At 45.3% G+C, this 23614-nt stretch overlaps 1 protein-coding gene across 7 annotated transcripts in view; it reads right to left on the bottom strand.

Moving 5' to 3' along the window:
• The window catches only part of CLYBL (citrate lyase beta like), a 296641-nt gene that overhangs the window by 175092 nt on the left and 97935 nt on the right, over positions 1-23614 (bottom strand). Inside the window, exon 1 of one of the 7 annotated variants that reach the window (XM_021929740.2) lies at positions 21775-22431. The exons of the other annotated variants lie outside the window; for them this stretch is intronic. Within the exon in view, the coding sequence (XP_021785432.1) occupies positions 21775-21809 (35 nt within the window). The 5' untranslated portion in view covers positions 21810-22431. Of the gene's footprint in view, positions 1-21774; positions 22432-23614 lie in introns of those variants that run through there. 7 annotated transcript variants of the gene reach the window in all.

The following is a 23614-nucleotide window of genomic DNA, read 5'->3' as shown; positions in this document are numbered from 1 at the left end:
CCCCGGGGTTCAAGTGATTCTCCTGCCTCAGCCTCATGAGTTGCTTGGACTACAGGCATCTGCCACCGTGCCTGGCTAGTTTTTGTATTTTTAGTAGAGATGGGGTTTCACCATGTTGCCAGGCTGGTCTTGAACTCCTGACCTCAGGTGATCCACCTGCCTCGGGCTCCCAAAGTGCTAGGATTACAGGCTTAGCCACCGCGCCCGGCCCAAGTCCCCACTCTTTAGGGGAAAGAATGGGGAGGCTGCTCTGTGTGTTTAGCAGGATGGTCAGCACTGCCTCTGGGGCTCCCTCCCCGGTCCTGTGTCCATGCTCCTCCCACCAAGACCTCAGGAGTGGTCCTCTGGCCTTCAGCTCCTATCATCTTGGGCTGCTCTGTTGCTCCCTGAGCCTCCGGAGTCCTTTGCTCAGAGACTCCACTGTCCCCAGACTCATCCCATCTCTATACCCGAGGGAGCCACCTTGCCCCTCCTCTTGCCCTGGCACGGCCTGTCTTGAGGAAAGCTGGAAGGGTAAGTGCTGCCAGGAGCTGTCCTGGGTTCTCACTAAGAGGCCAGTCAACCAGGACACCCAAAGCTTTCTGCTCTCCCCACAACTTGCTCCAGCCTCCTGGGCAGTGCTGGGCTGCCCCCACCAGTGTGCTGCGCCTCCCTGGGCTTGACAGGTCCTCAGTGCATTTGCAGGCTGTGGTGGTGATTGGTTCTGCTGCACGTGCTAGTTAAAGTTTAAAAGGAAGATCCAGATACCAAAGGAGTACATGGATACAGAAAAGTGAGGCCTCAGCTGTCTAACCAAGAGGCTGGTTTCCTGAGTGTCCTGGGTGTACCTTGAGATCCATGGCCACTGTGACAAGGCCTTGGAAAGATGAGCAGCTCCAACAGTGGCCAGCCATCCTCCAGCCAGCAACTGGGTCACAGGACTGGCCACGCTGACGCAGAGCCAAGGGTGGTGGAGGCACCAGCCATGCTGATGCGGGACCAACAGTGGTGGGAGCAATGCTGATGAGGGACCGACGGAGGTGGGGACACAGGCAACGCTGATGAGGGACCGACAGACGTGGAGACACAGGCAACGCTGATGAAGGACTGACGGTGGTGGGTGCACCAGCCATGCCAACACAGTACCAATGGTGGCAGAGGCACCGGCCACGCTGATGCGGTGCCAAGGTTGGCAGGGGCATGGGCTACAGTGCCACAGGGCCAACGGTGGCTGGGGGTAGTGGCACCGGGGAGTCAGGAGAAGAAGACATGTGGAATACTCAAGTGCAGGCTGAAAGTGATCCAGGATTCCGTCTTCCTCTTTCTCCTTTATTCCTAAATTTTATCAGTAGAAGACCATCATTTGCTAATTGACAGAGAAAGGAAAATGTTTTCCGTGACTGCCAAGTGCCTTGTCAACAGGCTGATGGCCGGCTGCACTTTCCGCAGTCCCCTCTGGAGGGTGGAGAGCAGTGACGATGAATCTCTGGCCTCTCTTTCCTGCCTCCCATTTATACACATTTCTAAAGCCCACCAAATCCCTAAGATATTTAGCCCGAAGCAGATCCAAAGGCACACATCTTACTGACCAGATGAAACCACGCCTCAGAGATACATTTACCTCTGGCTGCCACCACCTCCAACCACCATTCCCTATGTCTTTTCCTTCAGCATAGCTGACACTCAAGCAGATGAGTGACAAAGGAGCCCGATTGAAAGGGCTGCTGAAGGAAGGTTTGGAGGGCCTTTGGCTCAGATCACATGTACATTATCTCCATATAAATGGCCAAGTACATTTGTTGGTCACCAACAATGTGTCAGGCATACGACAGCATAAAGACACTCTCTCCCTTCTTTAGGCCTCACACTTTTAAAAGACAAGAGAAACAGTCCAGATCATTCTTTTCAGTACTATTTGTTTCCAGCTGAAGATGAGATCTTTTAATACAGCCCTTCATCCTGATCTCCAGGAAGGAGACAACTGGATGGCTCTGGTCATTCTGCTTTCTCTGGTTCTCACAGCAAGGGCCTGCAGAAATTCTAGAACACAATTATGAGGAAAGAAGCTCTCAGCATTCCAAAGCAGAAGGAACGACTATCTTGAATATGCCGAAAATTGCTGTCTTTAAGGTATTAAGGACCCAGTTTATATATACTGGGTGGGGCTGGGCGTGGTGGCTCATGCCTCTAATCCCAGAAGTTTGGGAGGCTGAGGTGGGACGCTCATTTGAGCCCAGGAGTTTGAGATCAGCCTGGGCAACATAATGAGATTTCATCTCTACAAAAACAAAACAAAACAAAACAAAAACACACAACAGCCGGGCATGGTGGTGCAAAACTGTGGTCCCAGCTACCTGTGAGGACTGCTTGAGCCCCGGAGGCTGAGGCTGCAGTGAGGCATGATTGCACCACTGCACTTCAGCCTGGGTAACACAATGAGACCCTGTCTCTATTTAAAAAAAAAAAAAAAAAGAAAAAAAGAAAAGAAGTTGGCTCACGCCTGTAATCCCAGCACTTTGAGAGTCCAAGGGAGGCAGATCATGAGGTCAGGAGATCAAGACCATCCTGGCTAACACAGTGAAATCCTGTCTCTACTAAAAATACAAAAAATTAGCCAGATGTGGTGGTACGTGCCTGTAGTGTCTGCTACTCAGGAGCTGAGGCAGGAGAATCGCTTGAACCCAGGAGGCAGAGGACGCAGTGAGCCGAGATTGTGCCACTGCACTCCAGTCTGGGTGACAGAGCAAGACCCCATCTCAAAAAAAAAAAAAAAAGAAAACATATATATGTTAAGTATTAATAAGTACCCAGTTGATATTTATTGGGGGAGGGGGCCAGTATGGTGGCTCACACCTGTAATTCCCCCACTGAAACAGAGCTTTGGGGAATACCCTCACAAAACTCATTAAAAGAAATATAATGGGATCTGTAATATTAATACTAATATTGTCTTTTTTTTTGTATTGCAAAATGTACAGCATTTATTCACATACAGACAAAAAGAATATTGTCTTTATATTTATTTTTTGAGACAGTTTTGCTCTGTCGCCTAGGCTGACGTGCAGTGGCGTGATCTCTGCTCACTGCAACCTCTGCCTCCCAGGTTCAAAGGATTCTCCTGCCTCAGTCTTCTGAGCAGCTGGGATTACAGGCGCCCACCATCCTGCCTGGCTAATTTTTGTATTTTTAGTAGAGACGGATTTCACCATGTTGGCCAGGCTGGTCTTAAACTCCCGGCCGCATGTGATCCACCCACCTCGACCTCTCAGAGTGCTGGGATTATAAGTGTGAGCCACCGCGTCTGGTAATACTGTCTTTAAGTAGAGACCAAAAGGTATCTATCATTCCCTGTGAGTCTATCCTGAAATAGACAGGACAATGTTCTTCAGCTAGTGTTTCCTGCATAGTGTTTCCTCCCACACTGGCCACAGGAGAAAGAATTAGATATGTCTAGACAAACCCAGGTCTCTTGCTTGCCTGTCTTTCAAAGAAAATGGCTCATTTGCTAGATGGACTATTTTTGCTACTTCTTGGATTCTAGATCTGACTTGAAGGAGGTCTGTTGGAGGCAGAGTGAAATGTGTTTGTGTTTATTCCTTTTTTTTACTTGGTTTCAGAAGATGAGGCACCCAGAGGACTACAATCCTCGGATTTTATGAGAAGACCTTCTGCCCTGCCTGCCCTCTGAGACCTTTATCTGAAAAAGGAACCTGCAATCCTGGAAGAGAGGTGGAGGCAGACTTGATTTAATTGAGGAAGTTCTTTCTTCTCAGCAATTACCATGCCAATTCTGTGGAAAAGCAACATTTGGAAGACGAGAGAAATCCACCATAGGAAATATTAGAAATACCTGCCACCATAGGAAGTATTAGAAATACCTGCAATTAGGCTTCAAACAAGCAAACGAGGCAGGTCTATTCCCCAGGCCTAACAAGTCTTTGAGGTATTGTCCACAGAAACAAAGTATTTTTTAAGACAGAGTCTCGCTCGGTCGCCCAGGCTGGAGTGCAGTGGCGTGATCTCTGCTCACGGCGACCTCCACCTTCCGGGGTTCACACCATTCTCCTGCCTCAGCCTCCCGAGTAGCTGGGACTACAGGTACCCGCCACTACGCCTGGCTAATTTTTTGTATTTTTAGTAGAGACAGGGTTTTACCCTGTTAGCCAGGATGGTCTCGATCTCCTGACCTCGTGATCTGCCTGCCTCAACCTCCCAAAGTGCTGGTATCACAGGCGTGAGCCACAGCGCCCGGCCTTTTTTTTTTTTTTTTTTTTTTTTTTGAGATGAAGTCTCACTTTGTTGCCCAGGCTGGAGTGCAGTGGCATCATCTTGGCCCATTGCAACCTCTGCCTCCTGGGTTCAAGTGATTCTCCTGCCTCAACCTCCCGAGTAGCTGGGATTACAGGCGTGTGACACCACTCCTGTCTAATTTTTGAACTTTTAGTAGAAATGGGGTTTCCCCAAGTTGTCCAGGCTGGTCTCAAACTCCTGACCTCAGGTGATCTGCCCGCCTCAGCCTCCCAAAATGCTGGGATTACAGGCGTGAGTCACGATGCCCAGCCAAAACCAGGTTCTGAATGTACATCCCTGCACTCCTTTTTTGTGGCACAGAGCAAGTGGTAATCAGGTAACTTCCCTGGCCCCCAGCATGCATGAAGGAAATGAGAATGTAGGTGCCTGAGGTCCTATAGACACCACTGCCTTAGGGATTAATGGGAGCAGGAGGGGCGCTCATGGGGGATGCACTGAGGGCCAGGCCTGTGCCAGCCGCTTTACCTTATTCAGAGTTTAATTCTCACACCAACCCCTGAGCTGCTGGCTCTTCCCTTTTCAGGGGAGGAAAAGTAAATGACAGCCTGTGTCCTCTCCATGACACCACTCTGCCTCCATGGATCTCTCCAGTTTTAAGTCTCGGGAAATCTATCAATCACACAACTTCAGTTAGCATTCCAAGAACTAGGGGAAGGCCCGAGTAATCTATTCAAAGACATGCTTCAGAAAGAACACACCACCCCCACAGAGAGTTAAAGCTGATTATCAAGAAGCAGGATACTTAGGTGTTTCCGCTATTTACATAATCATTGTAAATAAAAGTTACAGACTAATTACATTGAAAATTACGACAATAAGCCTGGCATGGAGGAAGAGTTTAATAAATAATATTTGACGAATGAAAGAGTTCATCTTTGGGTTCTTAATCTCGAAACATTACCAAAAAGAACAAATGAGAAGTCTAACATCTTATTAATTTGAAAACAATAATTTAAGAAAATTCTTATAATTGGCTATTAAACTTTTAGCAGAACAGTAGTAATTATCATAAAACATACTCTAAAATTAATTCTGAAATCTTGCCTTAATGTGTTTACATAAACATATGAGATGTATACATTCATGAAAATAAACCCATCTACATTCAATTGAAAAACAGACGCTTCAACTGGAGAAAAAGGGATTTTATCTATCCATACCCAAAGCTATCTTAAATTAGGACTTTTAACCTGTTGCCCTCGTGCGCATGTGCAGTAGCTGGATTAACAGGACAGAAAGCAACAACCCAAGAACCGACCCTCCTGCATCAAATGAGTAAAACCAAAAAGGAAAGGGGATTTACGCAACCACCACAATGCCTCCCTGGGAGCCGTTCCAGTCCATCAGAACGAAATCCAGCCTTTCAGCGGCATGGAAATGTATGGATACTGAATAGAACTTGCATTTACAATAAATAAACATTACATACATTTTCCAAAATGAGCTTATAAAATACAACAGGTATGGGACTCAGTTTAACTAAGCACTTTAGATATATCCTAACACCAAATCAGCTAACATTTCCCACTGAGTTTCTGCAGCATAGTACTAGAATGTCCCTTCATCTCTCTGATGTCCTCTCCACAAATAAGAAAGCTGGTCAATAAAAGAAAACAGACAACAATAGAATCCAGTTTTCTACCTGATCCTGACCATCCTGGGGCCAATCTTCAACTTCCCCACAACGGCCCCAGTGAAAGCTCACATCGTCAGCCCTCACTTTTCCTTTTCTTTTGTTCCCCTTGAGAGCAGTTCCTGAAACTTACCCAAGCTGTGAGCTTCTGAGTAAGAGGCAGGTCCAGAACCTTAAAAAAAACCCATGGTATTACCATAGTAAATCACCATCTCACTGTTCGGTCTTCTTTTCTTTTACATCAAGATTTGTTTTCTGCCAGCAACCTGAGAGCGGGCTCTTTCCTAAGCCGAGATCCCAGATCACGGTCATGTGTAGAGGCCAGCCTTGCTTGTCAAGTCTTAGAGAGCTGTCTGCAGTGCGTGCCTCTTCCCCATAGCCAAGTAGGCCCGAGAAATGCTAATACTCAGCAGGATGCATCAAGAACTTTCAGCCTCAGCAATGGCTAAGAAGAAAGTATCACAAATTGACTGAAATTATCTATAGCACAAAAGAAAAGAGAAGGAATTAATCAAAGTCTCTCTCTTAATGCAATGCTTGATTGAACTACCCCAATCCCTTTTTAAATAGGACACTGGTGGCAAGTGACCCCAACGACACACCCTAGAGAGGTACACAAGGAACACTTGTTCCATTTTTTTCTTTTATGACCTCATTAAGGAGGATTTTGAAGATTGTCCCTGAATATAAGAACAAAGTGTCCTAAGACATCTCTAACTTTTTATGTCTTTAGCCTTTTGCTGCTGCAATGGCCTTTGCGTCTGTAACTCGGTGCGTTCTGCTCGCGCTCACCTCCCCACCCAAACAAGAACTGAGTGAGAAGTCTGCACGAAAACAATCACAGCTGTACCCTCTAAACGCAGAGATGAGCTGGTTTCTTACACCAGAAAGTTTTGCCAAGACCAACTTGGGATTCATTCTTTTTTTTTTTCATCTTCTCCAAGTCGGAGCTGCCATTAATTAGCTCTGGGGGCTGTTTCCAGGCTCTTATCAAGGGAGGGTGCCGGCTGCCAACCCTGCCTGGTGTGAAAATACTCCACCGCCAGGAACATTTTCCTCAAAGTGTTTGTTGATTCCACGCTTTGGTTTAATATGGAGGATTATATTTTACAATCAGAAACAAACAAACAGATTTATAACCAAAGGCTTGAAAGGCAAACAGGGGAAAATCAAGCGAAAGACTGAGCCTAAATGCAGTATTTTTATTGACTTCTTAGAAACCAAATAACCTGGCATATTAGTGTGTGCATTCTGCAACAGACATTCAGCCCCATTGTACTACTTAGAAGAGAATAAAAAGAAACCCTACTGTTTGAAACCCAGCGGAACATCCCCACAACAGGGCACAACTGTTCCCTCATGCATGAATGGGAAGGAGATGAAAGAAAAGATGGACTTCTGAGGTACAGCAAAAAACAAAGACAACAAAAGTGCTGACCATGAGGGAATGACACAACTCATTGCAGCGCAAAGGATAAGAGAAAGGAGCTCAGACAATGGTGAGGACAGCCAAGTGACACGGAGGAGAATTGAAAAATCTACACAAGTGTCTTTTCTCTCCGCCCTTGATGAAAAACAATTAAATGTTGGTACATCTGTCACAGAAAAGATCACTGAAACCTGTAACCATCATGATGAATGGTAACTTACCTACCCAAACTGGAACTCTCCAGTTAAACCTTGTCACCTCTGTTTCTTACCTACCCTTACTAAAATGAAAAGTTTTCATTTCTGTGACAATTTACCACATCTGAATATGCTGTAACAAATTCTTATACGGAGACTAAGAGGCACTGAAGATGCCCGTGTACCCATGGATGGGAACATGGATACGAAGGTTTAAAACACTCCACGGAAAACATGGGCCTCAAGAAATTTCCGGAGAGAAACTACAGATTTTCCTCTTGACTCGCATTACGATTACAGCCCTATTTAATCTGAATTTCAGATTGGTTTTCCATCTAGCAGCAGCTCCAACATTCTGGCTTTAAGAGTCGTTGCTCTCAAACCCTACTGCCAAGAAGACATTGTTTGTAAACATTTAATAAGAATGAAGAAAGCTCATGATTTAATGCTACTTTTAGGTAAATGCAGTCATTGGCATGTGATGGCAATAATTACCTTTTGATGTTTCTGTTTTTCTTAAACAGAGCACACCTGTCCACACTTCACTAACGTTGAGCCCTGCTAATGAAGTGTTCACTGAGAAAATCCCATCTACCAAATATATGAAAAACCCACCATATGAAATCCCCACTAGATGTTTATTGCTCCGGAAGTCCACCAGCCTGGGAAAGTCACACAGTGTTTTAAAGCCAGCTCCTGGGCCTTATTCCTGGCTTGATAACGTGCAGCCCTGCACAACAGCCAAAAAGCAGTTATTGACCCTGTCAGAACGCCTGATTAATGGATAAACGCTGTAATTGATTAGCAGAGAAGTGTGAATTAAAACAGGGCATGGCATCAATAACCAGCCTCTGACAACAGCAGTTGACGTAAAATGTAAAACAAGAGCCTGCGGCTATATCTCATCAAAGGCACACTTTTCTTAAAACAGGGGAGAAAGGGGGAAGTAAACAGGCCTAGTGTCCTGTCCTCTTGGTAATGATGCTGTGTGAAGCCACCAGCAAACGGCATGGGAACTCAGTCGTCAGTCCAGCTTCATATATCAAGCGGTGCAAAGCAGTTAAACATTTCTATTGTTCTGGACTTAAAACAAAAGCATAGAAGAAGTCCTATTCTCTCTTCATTTTTTCACTGGGAACTCTCCAAGTATAACCTCAAAGAAAAGTGAATTCTGCCTGATTCAGTGCTCCTGGAGAGGTAGGAGGCACAGCTCTTACCTCTATATTGCTTCTAACTGCTACTGGAAGTGAAAAATGCATTCATTCATTCACTCATTCATTCATTCATCCAGCATCTGGTATGAACCAGTGACTCTTCTGGGTTGGAGAGTACAAAGATGGATAAGGTTGGCGGCAGGCTGAGTTGATGCAGACCCACTCCTGCTGAAATTACACACAGCTATTGGAAAATCTAAAGCAACTTTAAAAAAAAAAAAAAGAGGTTTAATGTGTAGCTCAGCTTGATAGAAAGAGGAAAGAGAGATTCCCAAGTGCCAGAAACAAAGCAGAATCTCCAGGCTGGGAGGAAACCTCCAGCTGATGTATCCACCGAGGGCTGTCAGCCCTTGAAACAATAAGTAGGGGTCAGAGTGTCAACACCCCTGGGGACAGAAGACACCAGCCAGGCCTGTGTAAGATGAGGGGGAAACTGGACCAAACCGGACCCCTTAAGAAGCTACCCAGTCCATGAAAAGGGAACTGGAAGAACCATGCTCACCAAAGAAATAGCAAGGAGGCCTGAGGTCTGACTTGAGCTCTAAAAAGTAACCAAAAGCTTTTGTGTGAATCATCAGAATCAGGAGCCTGTGCTAAGAGCAAATGCAGGGATTAAGTTGACACCACCCAGTTGGGTTGGAAATCACAGAGAAATTAAAAATTAAAACTTGTTCAAGACCTTAAAATAACTGAGCCTTGGTTTGCAGAAGAAAAAGGCAAAGCAGTGCTCCAGAAATGTATCCACAATCCAGGGCACAGGGACTCCCAGAGGCAAAAACAACCCCTGCTGAAGATGAGCTCACAATAAAAAATTCCAACCAGGCCAGGAACGAACCTACCATGCCAAGGGTCTGCAAGTACAACATGAGGGCCAATCGGTACCTGGGAACTAGAAATAAGTGAAAATCTAAAAAAGAATCTGATATATATTTTTAGGGCTATTAAAGTGATACAAGAAGGAACAGTAACCATTGAAAGAAAAGGACATGATTGAAAATAAAAATTAATTTGAAAGAGAATCAAATAGCAGATTTAGAAGGACAAAAACAGAGTCACTGAAATAATAAGTAAATTAGTAGATTATATATGGCCAATAAAAGAATTAGGGGCCGGGAGTCATGGCTCACACCTGTAATCCCAGCACTTTGGGAAGCCGAGGCAGGTGGATCACTTGCGGTCAGGAGTTCAAGATCAGCCTAGCCAACATGGTGAAACCCCGCCTCTACTAAAAATACAGAAGATTAGCAAGGCGTGGTAGTGGGCTCCTGTAATCCCAGCTACTCAGGAGGCTGAGGCAGGAGAATCGTTTGAACCCAGGAGGCGGAGGTTGCAGTGGGCAGATATCGCATCATTGCACTCCAGCCTGGGCGACAAGAGTGAAACTCCATCTCAAAAAAAAAAAAGAATTAGGGAACTACAGAATGGATGCAGGGAAATCATACAGAACATGGCACAGAGAGGTAGGAGATGGAAGACGTTAAGAAACCAGGGAACATGAGACCTTACAACAAATGCTAAAGAGAGAATAGAAAGAATGAGGACTTACGACTGAGATGTTTTCAGAATGGAAAGCAGCATTTAAATTATCAGACTGAACAGCATAGTCAGGAGCCAGATAAACAATCACAAATCAACACCTAACACATAATAGCGAAGCTTTAGAACACATAGAGAGAAAAGACAGATTACCCGTGAAAAAAGAACAATTTTTCTGCACAGTAGAATGTTACTAAGCAGCAAAATCAACCCAAAATTAATGGAATAGTATTTCAAAGTATTGAGTAAAACAAGAGCCTGCGGCTATTGAGAGAATATAGCTTTTAGCCTTGAACGCAACTAAGCAATCATTCAAGAGGAAGGGCAAAATAAACACGTTCTCCAGAAAAAGGCTGAAGAAAGTTACTATTGTTAGACCTTTACTGAGAGAAGTGACCAATGCTATATTTCAGGATAAAAGACTCAATCCAAAAGAAAATAGTGGGATCCAAAGGAGCAATGGTGAGCAGAGAGGCTGTAAACATGTAAGTAAATCTAAATAAGCCAGCAATATCAATCATAATGTTGTCTCATTTAAAACAAAGTATTAAAAAAAAAAACAATCAAAAAGTTAAGTACTAGACTCTGGTAACATGCTACACAGGTAACACGAAAGACTGGGAGTGAATATCAGAGCCAAAATATTCCCAGACATTTTGATCAGAAGGAGAGCAGAGATATATCCATTAGCTTTAGACTCAAATAAAATATGCATATTAAATTATAAATGTAATCACAAAAAAAACAGAATGTATACTTTCCAAATCAATAGGAAGAAATAAACAAAGTAGAATAAATAAGAAAACTATAATAAAATAAAATAATAAAACTAAAAAAATAAAATAGGCCAGGCGTGGTGGCTCAAGCCTGTAATCCCAGCACTTTGGGAGGCCGAGGCAGGCGGATCACGAGGTCAGGAGATTGAGACCATCCTGGCTAACACGGTGAAAACCCGTCTCTACTAAAAATACAAAAAAAAATTAGCCGGGCGTGGTGGCACACGCCTGTAGTCCCAGCTACTCGGGAGGCTGAGGCAGGAGAATGGCGTGAACCCAGGAGGCGGAGGCTGCAGTGAGCTGAGATCGCGCCACTGCACTCCAGCCTGGGCGACAGAGTGAGACTCTATCTCAAAAAAAAAAATAAATAAATAAAAAATAAATAAAATAAAATAAAGAGAACTAAGTACAATGAAAAGCAAAAAAAGAGGGGAAATACAAATAAGTAAACAGCACAGTATATAAAATTAGTAAAATATGGTAGTAAAACCAAATTTGATTACGTTAGCAATCATAACAAATGTGAACAGATTAAATATCCCTGCTAAAAGACCAAGATTAAATTTAAAGAAAAAAAAAGTTTCAATTAAATACTGTTTATAAAAGATACACCTAAAACAGAAGGACACAGAATGGTTGAAAGTAAAAAATAAAAAGGTGATCAAAATAAAAAGATATTGTCAAGCCGGGTGCAGTGGCTCATGCCTGTAATCCCAGCACTTTGTGGGGCTGAGGTGGGTGGATTGCCTGAGGTCAGGAGTTCAAGACCAGCCTGGCCAACATAGTGAAACCCCATCTCTACTAAAAATACAAAGAATTAGTTGGGTGTGGTGGCGGGCACCTGTAATCCCAGCTATTAGGGAGGGTGAGGCAGGAGACTCACTTGAACCCGGGAGGCAGAGGTTGCAGTGAGCCGAGATAGCACCATTGCACTCCAGCCTGGGCAACAAGAGCGAAACTCCGTCTCCAAAAAATATATATATACACACATATATATATATATATATATAGAGAGAGAGAGAGAGTCAGGTGATGCCTGTTTTGTTTCTTGATGTGAGTGGCATAAAATAGGTTCTTGGCTGGACATGGTGGCTCACACCTAATCACAGCACTTTGGGAGGCCAAGGCAGTAGATCACTTGAGGTCAGGAGTTTGAGACCAGCCTGAGTAACATAGCAAGACTCCATCTCATAACAAACAAACAAACAAACAAACAAATAAATAAATAAATCAGCCAGGCTCAGTGGCGCCTGCCTGTAGTCTCAGCTACTCAGAAGGCTGAGGCAGGGAGGTCACCTGAGCCCAAGAGTTGAAGGCTGCAGTGAGCCGTGATCTCACCAGTGTACTCTAGCCTGGATAACACAGGGTGACCATATCTTTAAAAAAAAAAAAGAATAGGCCAGGCACGGTGGCTCATGCCTGTAATCCCAGCACTTTGGGTGCCCAAACAGGCAGATTACCTGAGGTCGGGAGTTCAAGACCAGCCTGGCCGACATGGAGAAACCCCATCTCTACTAAAAATACAAAATAAGCCAGGCGTGGTGGTGCATGCCTGTAATCCCAGCTACTGGGGAGGCTGAGGCAGGAGAATCGCTCGAATCTGGGAGGCGGAGGTTTCAGTGAGCTGAGATCGTGCCATTGCACTCCAGCCTGGACAACAAGAGCGAAACTCCCACTCGGGGAAAAAAAAAAAGTTCTCAACAAGTATTGCTGAGTGAGTGACTGAATTAATTAATATCAAACAAGATAGAGAGTAGGACAAAAACATTCTTAGGATAAAGAAGATCATTATCTAATGATAAAAAAGAACATTTTATCAGAAAGAAATACTATTTCTCAAATTGCAGACATCTGAAATAAACAATAAAATTATTAAAATTACAGAAGTAATTGATAAATTCACAACCAGAAGCAGAAATGGATAGATCTAATGGACAAAAATTTAGTAAGACTTGAACAGCATGTGAAGAAGCACTGCCTCATAGACACGAGTCCAGGAAATACCAGCCCAAATATGCTGAATTGGTTTGCTGGTTACTTCAACCTGAAGGCATTTGGGAAACAGCAAATGCACAGAGGGGCTTTTCCTGAATCTCCCTTATCCAATGAAATGCAGATTCTCCAGAAGGGAAGTCAATTGTCATAAAAACCCTCTCTAGGTTTTTTTTTTTTTTTTTTTTTTTTTGAGACAGTCTCGCTGTCTTCCAGGCTGGAGTGCAGTGGCGCGATTTTGGCTCACTGCAAGCTCCGCCTCCCGGGTTCACGCCATTCTTCTGCCTCAGTCTCCCTAGCAGCTGGGACTACAGGCACCCGCCACCATGCCCAGCAAATTTTTTGTATTTTTAGTAGAGACGAGGTTTCACTGTGTTAGCCAGGATGGTCTCAATCTCCTGACCTTGTGATCCGCCCACCTCGGCCTACCAAAGTGTTGGGATTACAGGCGTGAGCCACCGCACCCAGCCTGTTTTTGGTTGTTTTTTTTTTTTAATCTATCAGGGGAGGTTAACAGGCAACAGGAGTGAAACCTAGAAGAGGCTGGAACTTGGTACCTGGTCCGGACAAGCTACTGCCTATTTTTGCAAAAGCCTATGTCCCTTTTCATAATCATTTACTCCCTAAGTGGCCCCTACTTATCTCCCCATTCCCCTAGGAAAGGTTTAGAAAAGCTTCTGAGGCTGGGAGAGTTGGCTCATGCCTATAGTGTTAGTACTTTGGGAGGCCCAGGTGGGAGGATCACTTGAACCCAGGAGTTCTAGACCAGTCTGGGCAACTTAGGGAGACCCTGTCTCTACAAAAAAAAAAAAAAAAAAAAGAGAGACAGAGAAGGCTAAAATCAACTTTATGGCAATAAATTTGAAAACAGATAATGTGAACAATATTCCAGATAAACATAAGTAATCAAAAGTACTGTAATTCAATAAATGAAAGCTAGGAACTCTGAAGAGATCCCATGTTACTAAATATACTGCATTAGTCGTCAAGACAGATACACACACACACATACACACCCAAGTTGTATAGATAATTTCTAACAAGGTTTAACAAAAACCTTTAAGAAACAGATTATTCAAGGCAGTGAATTCACAGTGGCTCACCCATGGAATCCCAGCATTTTGGGAGGCTGAGGCAGGAGGATCACTTGAGCCCAGGAGTCTGAGACCAGCCTGGGCAACATGCCAAAGCCCCATCACTACAAAAAATACAAAAATTAGCCAGGCATGGTGGCATGTACCTGTAGTCCCAGCTACATGGGAGGCTGAGGCAGGAGGATCCTGGGAGCCTGGGAGGCAAAGGATGCAGTGAGCTGAGATCATGCCACTGCACTCCAGCCTGGGCAACAGAGCAAGACCCTGCCTCAAAAAAATAAAGAATAATTTTTTTTTTCTTATTTTTTTCAGATGGAGTCTTGCTCTGTCACCCAGGCTGGAGTGCAATGGCACAATCTCAACTCACTGCAACCTCTGCCTCCTGGGTTCTGGAATTGCAGGTGCGCAACACCACGCCCAGCTACTTTTTGCATTTTTAGTAGAGACGGGGTTTCACCATGTTGTCCAGGCTGGTTTTGAACTCCTGACCTCAGGTGATCCACCTGCTTCAGCTTCCCAAACTGCTGGGATTACAGGCGTGAGCCACCATGCCAACCGAAGAAACAGATAATTCATATCTTACACAAGCAGTTCAAGAAATTAAGAGGGAAAGTTTCCCACATAATTTTTTCCCAATTCATTTCTGAAAAAAGCATAAAAACCGAAGGAGGCAAAAACAAGAAAAGTATAGGCTGGGTGTGGTGGATCACGCCTGTAATCCCAGCACTTTGGGAGGCCGAGGTGGGTGGATCACCTGAGGTCAGGAGTTTGAGACCAGCCTGACCAATAATATGGTGAAACCCTGTCTCTACTAAAAATATAAAAATTACTCAGGCATGGTGGCAGACACCTGTTATCCCAGCTATTTGGGAGGCAGAGGCAGGAGAATCGCTTGGGCCAGGAAGGCGGAGGTTGCAGTGAGCCAAGATTGCGCCATTGCATTGCAGTCTGGGCAACAGAGCAAGACTCCATTAAAAAAAAAAAAAAAAGGCCAGGCATGGTGGCTCATGCCTGTAACCCCAGCACTTTGGGAGGCCGAGGCTGGTGGATGATGAGGTCAGGAGATACAGACCATCCTGGTTAACACGGTGAAAACCCATCTCTACTAAAAATACAAAAAATTAGCCGGGTTTGGTGGCGGGCACCTGTAGTCCCAGCTACTTGGGAGGCTGAGGCAGGAGAATGGCATGAACCCGGGAGGCGGAGCTTGCAGTAAGCCAAGACTGTGCCACTGCACTCCAGCCTGGGCGACAAAGCGAGTCTCCGTCTCAAAAAAACAAAAGAAAGAAAAGTATAGGCCACTCTCAATTTTACATTTCCATAAAATTCTGAATTTCAGCAAACTGAAAAATGATGTCTGCCGGGCATGGTGGTGCACACCAGTCTTTCAGCTACTGGGGAGGCTGAGGCAGAAGAATCACTTGAGCCCAGGAGTTTCAGCCCAGCCTGAGTAACATAGTTAGACCTTGTCTCTGAAGAAAAAAAAAAAAAATTACAGCAATAAAGCAAGGACAATTTAACATTACAAAACATGTTATTATTGTTCACCTCATTAACAGATGAGAAAAGAAAAGCCTTTTGAACATCTCAAGAGATGCAGAGAAAGCATTTGATAAAATTCAATACTCATTCATAATTTAAAAAAGAGTTTATAAAGTTTGCTAAATAACATGGCAGATTATTAGTATTTGTCTCTGCTTTCTTTCTAAAACCCACAATGAAGAGGGGAGGAATACAGATCCACAGAAACAGATATAACAGAAGAAGCAATCCCTTATAAGATATGTTAACAAACCACTGGAAAATGGAGAGTGGATCAATAGGTGAAAACATTGGCTACTAACTTCCTGCAGCCCCGAGACCTGAGAAACATGACAGGCCAAAAGCATCAAACTTAATTCTACCACAGAACTCTGGAAAAGCTGAGGAACTAGAGGTTCCTGGTACCTATGAACGCAGGGCAGTGGGCTGGAACAAAAGTGAATGGTAACAACGTGCTAGCAGCCCTGGCTCACTCTCGGCGCCGCCTCGGCCTGGGCACCTCTGGCCGCACTTGAGAAGCCCTTCAGACCGCCGCTGCACTGTGGGAGCCCCTCTCTGGGCTGGCTGAGGAGGGAGCCGGCTCCCTCTGCTGGCAGGGAGGTGTGGAGGGAGAGGCACCAGTGGGAACCGGGGCTGCATGTGGCATTCGGGCGCCAGCACCACCCGAATGCCAGCATAAGTTCCAGGTGGGCGCAGGCTGGGCCGGCGCTGCCCACCTGGGCAGTAAGGGGCTTGGCACTCAGCCAGCAGCTGCGGAGGGTCCACCGGATACCCCAGCACTGCCCACCCGCCTGAGCCCGGCTCGAATTCTCGCCGGGCCTCAGCCGCCTCCCCACGGGGCAGGGCTCGGGACCTACAGCCTGCCATGCCCAAGCCCCCGCCCCCACCATGGGCTCCCACAAAGCCTGAGCCTCCCTGATGGGCACCGCCCCCTGCTCCACAGGCACCAGGTCTCACTGACCACCCAAGGGCTGAGGAGTGAGGGCATGCAGTGACTGGCGGGCAGCTCTGCTGACGCCCCTGCGCTGGATCCACTGAGGGAAGCCAGCTGGGCTCCTGAGTTGGGTGAGGACTTGGAGAACTTTTTTGTCTAGCTAGAGGATTGTAAACGCACCAATCAGCATTCTGTGTCTAGCTAAAGGATTATAACTGCACCAATCACTGCTCTGTGTCTAGCTAATCTAGGGGGGACTTCGAGAACTTTTGTGTCTAGCTAAAGGATTGTAAACACACCAATTAGCACTCTGTGTCTAGCTCAAGGTTTGTAAACGCACCAATCAGCAGCCTGTCAAAACAGACCAATTGGCTAGCTCTCTGTAAAATGGACCAATCAGCAGGATGTGGGCGGGGTCAGATAAGGGAATGAAAGCAGGTTGCCTGAGTCAGCAGTGGCAACCCGCTGGGTTCCCCTTCCGCACCTTGGAAGCTTTGTTCTTTAGCTCTTTACAATGAGTCATGCTGCTGCTCACTCTTTGGGGCCACGCTGCCTTTATGAGCTGTAACACTTACCACGAAGGTCTGCAGCTTCACTCCTGAAGCCAGCAAGACCACACACCCACCAGGAGGGATGAACAACTCCAGATGAAAGGAACAAACAATTCTGGACACGCCACTTTTATGAACTGTAACACTCACCACGAGGGTCTGTAGCTTCACTCCTGAGGCCAGCAAGACCATGAACCCACCAGAAGGAACAAACAACTCCAGACGCGCTGCCTTTATAGAGCTTTAACACTCACAGTGAAGGTCTGCAGCTTCACTCCTGAAATCAGTGACTCTACTAAAAGTACAAAAATCAGCTGGGTGTGGTGGTGGACACCTGTAATCCCAGCTACTCAGGAGGCTGAGGCATGAGAATCACCTGAACCCAGGAGGCAGAGGTTGCAGTGAGCCGAGATCATACCACTGCACTCTATCTGGGGCAACAACAGCAAAACTATGTCTCAAAACAACACCAACAAAAAGTCAGACACTAAGAGAAGCTGGGAGACTTGTCGATAGCTTGAAGGAGATGTGTTGACAAAGCAAAGGTTATTTTCCACTTCATCTTTGGCAGAGATGTATGTAAAACCTCACTGTAAGCTGTGGGTAAGAATTCCACAATGGGACAGAGTCAAAAACCAAGAGAGAGAGTGGCTAAATGGTGTACCAAGATTCCTTGAGGACAAGGAAGAAACTAGGGGGACTGCCATTGGAGAAGGAGGAGGATACCTCTCATTTGGGAAAGGAAGATAAAGAAAAGGACTGGGGAAGTGCAGGGGTTTGGGAAAAAGCAATATCCCTGGAAATATAGTCCCTCTTTTACTTTTTTTCCCTGCCTGCATAAAAACTCACAAGTTCCCTCTCGTCCTACCTTGTCTTCATAAGTCTCAATGACAAGGACCACTGAAAAAAATGCTGTGCAGTATAAATAATAACAGCTTTATTATTCCCCCAGCTCCACTGGGGCAGAGAAACACAGCAGACGGTCCCTGGGAAGAACAAATGCCATGTGCGGCCCCGTGACTGCCTCGTCCAGAATGCATCCTTGCGACATTGCTCTGGGCCTCTGGAGAGGAAGGAGAAACACTGTCCAATCTCAAGTTTCTTTAAAAACAAACAAATAAAAACACAAGTCGCCATTTAAAAATAGGTAAGAGTGAAACCAGCTACTGAAATGTGGTGGTGAGGCTCTGTCCCCAACAGGCTCTTTCCTACTGCTTCACTCCACAAAGCTGCTTCTCTGCATCCCCTATTTATTGAAAGAATTCACACATAAGAGTCTACAAAAAAAACGCTCCTCATCGAAGAGGGGTGAGCAATCTCTAGGAGTTAATTTTGAAGGGGTTACACTCCTTCAAAGAAAGAAAAATCAAGCTTAGAAAGTGAGAAGAATGTGCTAAGTAAGAGAAACCAAATTCTATCTTTTCAACTGCAGCTTTTTAGGAAGACACAGGAATGAAATGGCCAGGGAACTTCTGGAGCACCCGTTCTTGCTAGGAACTTTTTTGCATGCTGTTTTGTGAAAAAGAAAGAAAAGGACAGGGATGCAAGCTGAGAAGGAGCAAATGTATCTCCCAATGGCCAGGACATGGACAAAGGCAGATTCTCAGGTCAATGAGAAACACACTAGCAGAGGACAGTGCTGCCCACTATGTCATCAGCCAGGGCTGCTGTGACAGAGAACCACAGACTGAGTGGCTTCACTGGCAGACATTTATTGTCTCACAGCTGTGAAGGCTGGAAGTCTGAAACTGAGATGTCAGCAGGGCTGGCTCTTTCTAAGGGCTGGGAAGAAAGGATCTGTTCCAGGCCCCTCTCCTTGGCTTGTGGATGGCCATTGTCCCTCTATGCATGTCTATCTCCGTGCTCAAATTTTCTCTTTTTATAAAGACAATAATCATATTGGATTAGTGCCCAACCTAATTAGTCCTTTTTTTTATTTTTGAGACAGAGTCTCGCTCTGCCACCCAGGCTAGAGGGCAGAGGCATGATCTCAGTTCACTGGAACCTCCACCCCCCGGGTTCAAGCAATTCTCCTGCCTCAGCCTCCCGAGTAGCTGGGACTACAGGTGCCCACCACCATGCCCGGCTAATTTTTGTATTTTTAGTACAGATGGGGTTTCGCCATATTGGCCAGGCTGATCTCGAACTCCTGACCTCATGATCTGCCCGTCTCGGGCTCCCAAAGTGTTGGGATTACAGGCGTGAGCCACCACGCCCAGCCTAATCACTCTTCTTAACTAAGTACATCTACAGTGGCCCTGTTTCCAAATACAGTCACGTTCTGAGTACTTGTGGTTAGGACTTCAACATATGAATTTGTGGGGAGGCAGCACAATTCAATCCATAACAACAGCTAGTATTTACTGGGCTCTTACTGTGTGCCAGGTACTATGAATGAATGTCTCATCTAACCCTCTTAACCTATGATCTTCATTTTATAAATGAAGAAATGAGGCACAGAGAAGCTAAGTAATTTGCCCAAGGTCAACCAGCTGGTAGAATTTCAGAGCTGGAATTTCAGAACCTGGTTCTTATGGGTCCAAGGGGCTAACCACTATCTGTCCATTACTCTGTATATCATCTCAGTGTTCCATTCATTCAGATATCTTTTTAACAAAATCAATAAATATGTATAAATGGCCAAGTGAATGAGTGAATAAATGAAGTATATGAATGGGAAATAAACAAATTAGGTGGATGACTGAGAATTTCTACACAGTAAGGTGGGACCACTGTCCAAAACACCCAGCACTCAGGCCAGGCGTGGTGGCTCACACCTGTAATCCTAGCACTTGGGGAGGCCAAGGTGGGTGGATCACCTGAGGTCAGGAATTCAAGACCAGCCTGGCCAACATGGTGAAACCCCATCTCTACTAAAAATACAAAAAAATTAGCCGGGTGTGGTGGCAGGCACCTGTAATCCCTGCTACTTGGGAGGCTGAGGCAGGAGAATGAACCCAGAGAGTGGAGGTTGCAGTGAGCTGAGATAGCGCCACTTCACTCCAGCCTGAGTGACACAGCAAGACTCTGTCTCAAAAAAAAAAACAAAACAAACAAACAAACAAAAACACCCAGCACTCTTGTAGAGTTCCTAAGTCCAGGGTGAATGCTAAACGGAACCTAGCTGAAAGCATATCGGTTGTAGGTCCAACAGAATCTTGTGTTCGGTGGTAGAAGACAAAGGCTTTCATGATTTGTGCTTGCCTCAACCCTAACGAAACAATTCTGAAATGACTTTCAAATGTAAGGGAAATGAGATTTGCATAGCTAGCCTGGGAAAAGCATACTACGGGCAAGTGTACAAATCACCAGGCTTTATCAATACCCTCACAGCAAGACAACTGTCATTGCAGCAGCAACATGACTAACTGTCATTACAGAGAGAACTGTTTCTAGTAACTAGTGTTTCAAACTTTTTTTTTTTTTTTTTTTTTTTTTTTGAGATGGAGTCTCGCTCTGCCCCCCAGGCTGGAGTGCAGTGGCCGGATCTCAGCTCACTGCAAGCTCCGCCTCCCGGGTTCACGCCATTCTCCTGTCTCAGCCTCCCGAGTAGCTGGGACTACAGGCGCCCGCCACCTCGCCCGGCTAGTTTTCTGTATTTTTTAGTAGAGATGGGGTTTCACCGTGTCGGCCAGGATGGTCTCGATCTCCTGACCTTGTGATCCGCCCGTCTCGGCCTCCCAAAGTGCTGGGATTACAGGCTTGAGCCACCGCGCCCGGCCATGTTTCAAACTTTTTAATGTGTTTTATTATAAAACCTATCATTGTAAATATTCATTCAAAATCATTAATCCAGGCTGGGTGCGGTGGCTTACGCCTGTAATCCCAGCACTTTGGGAGGCCGAGGGCGGGGGGGGGGGGCTGGATCATGAGGTCAGGAGTTCGAGACCAGCCTGGCCAACATAGTGAAATCCTGTCTCTACTGAAGATACAAAAAAAATTAGCCGGGCGTGGTGGCGCGTGCCTGTAATCTAGGTACCTGGGAGGCTGAGGCAGCAGAATTGCTTGAACCCGGGAGGTGGAGATTGCAGTGAGCCAAGATCACGCCACTACACTTCAGCCTGGGAAACAGAGTAAGACTCTGTCTCAAAAATAAATAAATAAATAAAATAAAATTGCACAATACTAGCACTTAAAGTATTCAAATTCAACTACCGGTGTTTGGAAGAAAAAAGCCTAAAGAAGAGAAATAATTTGAACAGTAGGACCTGCTCAGCCTGCACGTTACTCGTTGAGGGTGAGAAAAAAGATGAAGTCACTCTGTGAAAGTCATTCCAGATAGTCAAGGTTCTGTGAGCTTCTATCTTGTCTTGGGGGCTTAGTGTGATGCCTGTGTTTAAAATCAAATTTCAAGACTGGACAACACAGCAGGATCCGTCTCTACAAAAAAATACAAAAATTAGCTGGGCTTGGTGGCACAGCACCTGTAGTCCTGGCTACTCAGGAGGCTGAGGCTTGAGGACGGCTTGAGCCCAGGAGGTCAAGGCTGTAGTGAGCTGCGACCGCTACATTCCAGTCTGGATGACAGCACAAGAACCTGTCTCTAAAAAATAAATACATAAAAATAAAATACAATATCAAAATACTTCTCTTCCTCCAGTCTGACTCGAAATGTAGCCATCTTCTCCTGGAGCTCAGCTGAAGAAGCAGAGATGTGCTCTAGTGCTGGAGGGAAAACAGGTAATCAAGTTAGGGACATGTGGATCTACTGTAACATCATAAGCGATTTGGACTTGACTATATGTGATTTTCCCTTTACTACTGACTTTAGACTGAATGCCCAAGAAAGATGCACTTACTCCATATCACCTTCCACATGATAATACTCTACTGGTAAGTTTTGGTCTCAGAAAAACATGGCACCGATAATTCAAAATTATGAGGAATCCAAAAGCCATCTCCACCATAGCACAGCCACCGTGCCTATGTGACTATGACCTCGAAATAACTGGAAACCCAGGAGACTCTCAGGATGCAAACCAGGCAAGAGTGTCTTGGAGGGAGGAAGGAAGAATGAATTTACAAAGATTCATTCAAGTTTGAATTTACAAACTTGGCAAAGTTTTTGTATTTTTGCTCTTTTGGCTATACAGTGTTTGGCTCAGGGGCATTTTATATCCTTCGCAGTGGCTTTGTCTTTATTATGTTGTTTTTAGAAATTGGGGCAAAATATGCTGGGCACGGTGTGACTCATGCCTGTAATCCCAGCACTTTGGGAGGCCGAGGTGGGTGGATCACGAGGTCAGGAGTTCAAGACCAACCTGGCCAAGATGGTGAAACCCCGTCTCTACTAAAAATACAAAAATTAGCTGGGCATGGTGGCACCAGCCTGTAATCCCAACTACTTGAGAGGTTGAGGTAGGAGAATTGCTTGAACCCGGGAGGCGGAGGTTGCAGTGAGCCGAGATCATACCATTGCACTCCAGCCTGGGCAACAAGAGCAAAACTCTAACAAAAAAAAAAAAAAAAAAATTGGGGCAAAATATACATAACATAAAATTTAGCATTTAAACCATTTTCAGGTATACAGTTTTGTCCTTTCAATGTTGTGCATCCACTACCACTATCTATCTCTAGAACTTTCCCATTATCGCCCACCAAAACTGTAAGCCCACTAACATCAATTCCCCATTCCCTCCTTCCCCCCAGCCCCGGATAACCACCATTCTAATTTCCGTGCTGTGAATTTGACTACTCTAGATACCTCATATAAGTACAATCACATATTTGTCCTTTTGTGTATGGCTTATTTCACTCAGCATATCTTCAAGGTTCATCTGTGTTATAGCAGTTATCAGAATTTCATGCTTTCTTTCTTTCTTTATTTTTTTTGAGACAGAATTTTGCTCTTGTTGCCCAGGCTGGAGTGCAATGGCACAATCTTGGCTCACTGCAACTTCCACCTTCCAGGTTCAAGCAATTCTCGTGCCTCAGCCTCCCAAGTAGCTGGGATAACAGGCATGTGACACTACACCCAGCTAATTTTATACTTTTTGTAGAGACGGGGTTTCACCATGTTGGTCAGGATGGTCTCGAACTCCTGACCTCAGGTGATCTGCCCACTGCAGCCTCCCAAAGTGCTGGGATTACAGGTGTGAGCCACTGCACCTGGCAGAATTTCATTATTTCTTAAGGTTGAATAATATTCTTTTTTTTTTTTTTTTTTTGAGGTGGAGTCTCGCTCTGTGGCCCAGGCTGGAGTGCAGTGGCCGGATCTCAGCTCACTGCAAGCTCCACCTCCTGGGTTTACGCCATTCTCCTGCCTCAGCCTCCCGAGTAGCTGGGACTACAGGCGCCTGCCACCACATCTGGCTAGTTTTTTTGTTTTTTTTTTTTAGTAGAGACGGGGTTTCACCATGTTAGCCAGGATGGTCTTGATCTCCTAACCTCGTGATCCACCCGTCTCGGCCTCCCAAAGTGCTGGGA

The sequence above is a fragment of the Papio anubis genome, chromosome 15 (genome assembly GCF_008728515.1).
Source record: "Papio anubis isolate 15944 chromosome 15, Panubis1.0, whole genome shotgun sequence".
Taxonomy (NCBI): domain Eukaryota; kingdom Metazoa; phylum Chordata; class Mammalia; order Primates; family Cercopithecidae; genus Papio; species Papio anubis.
This window is presented reverse-complemented; position numbering and strand designations above follow the sequence as displayed.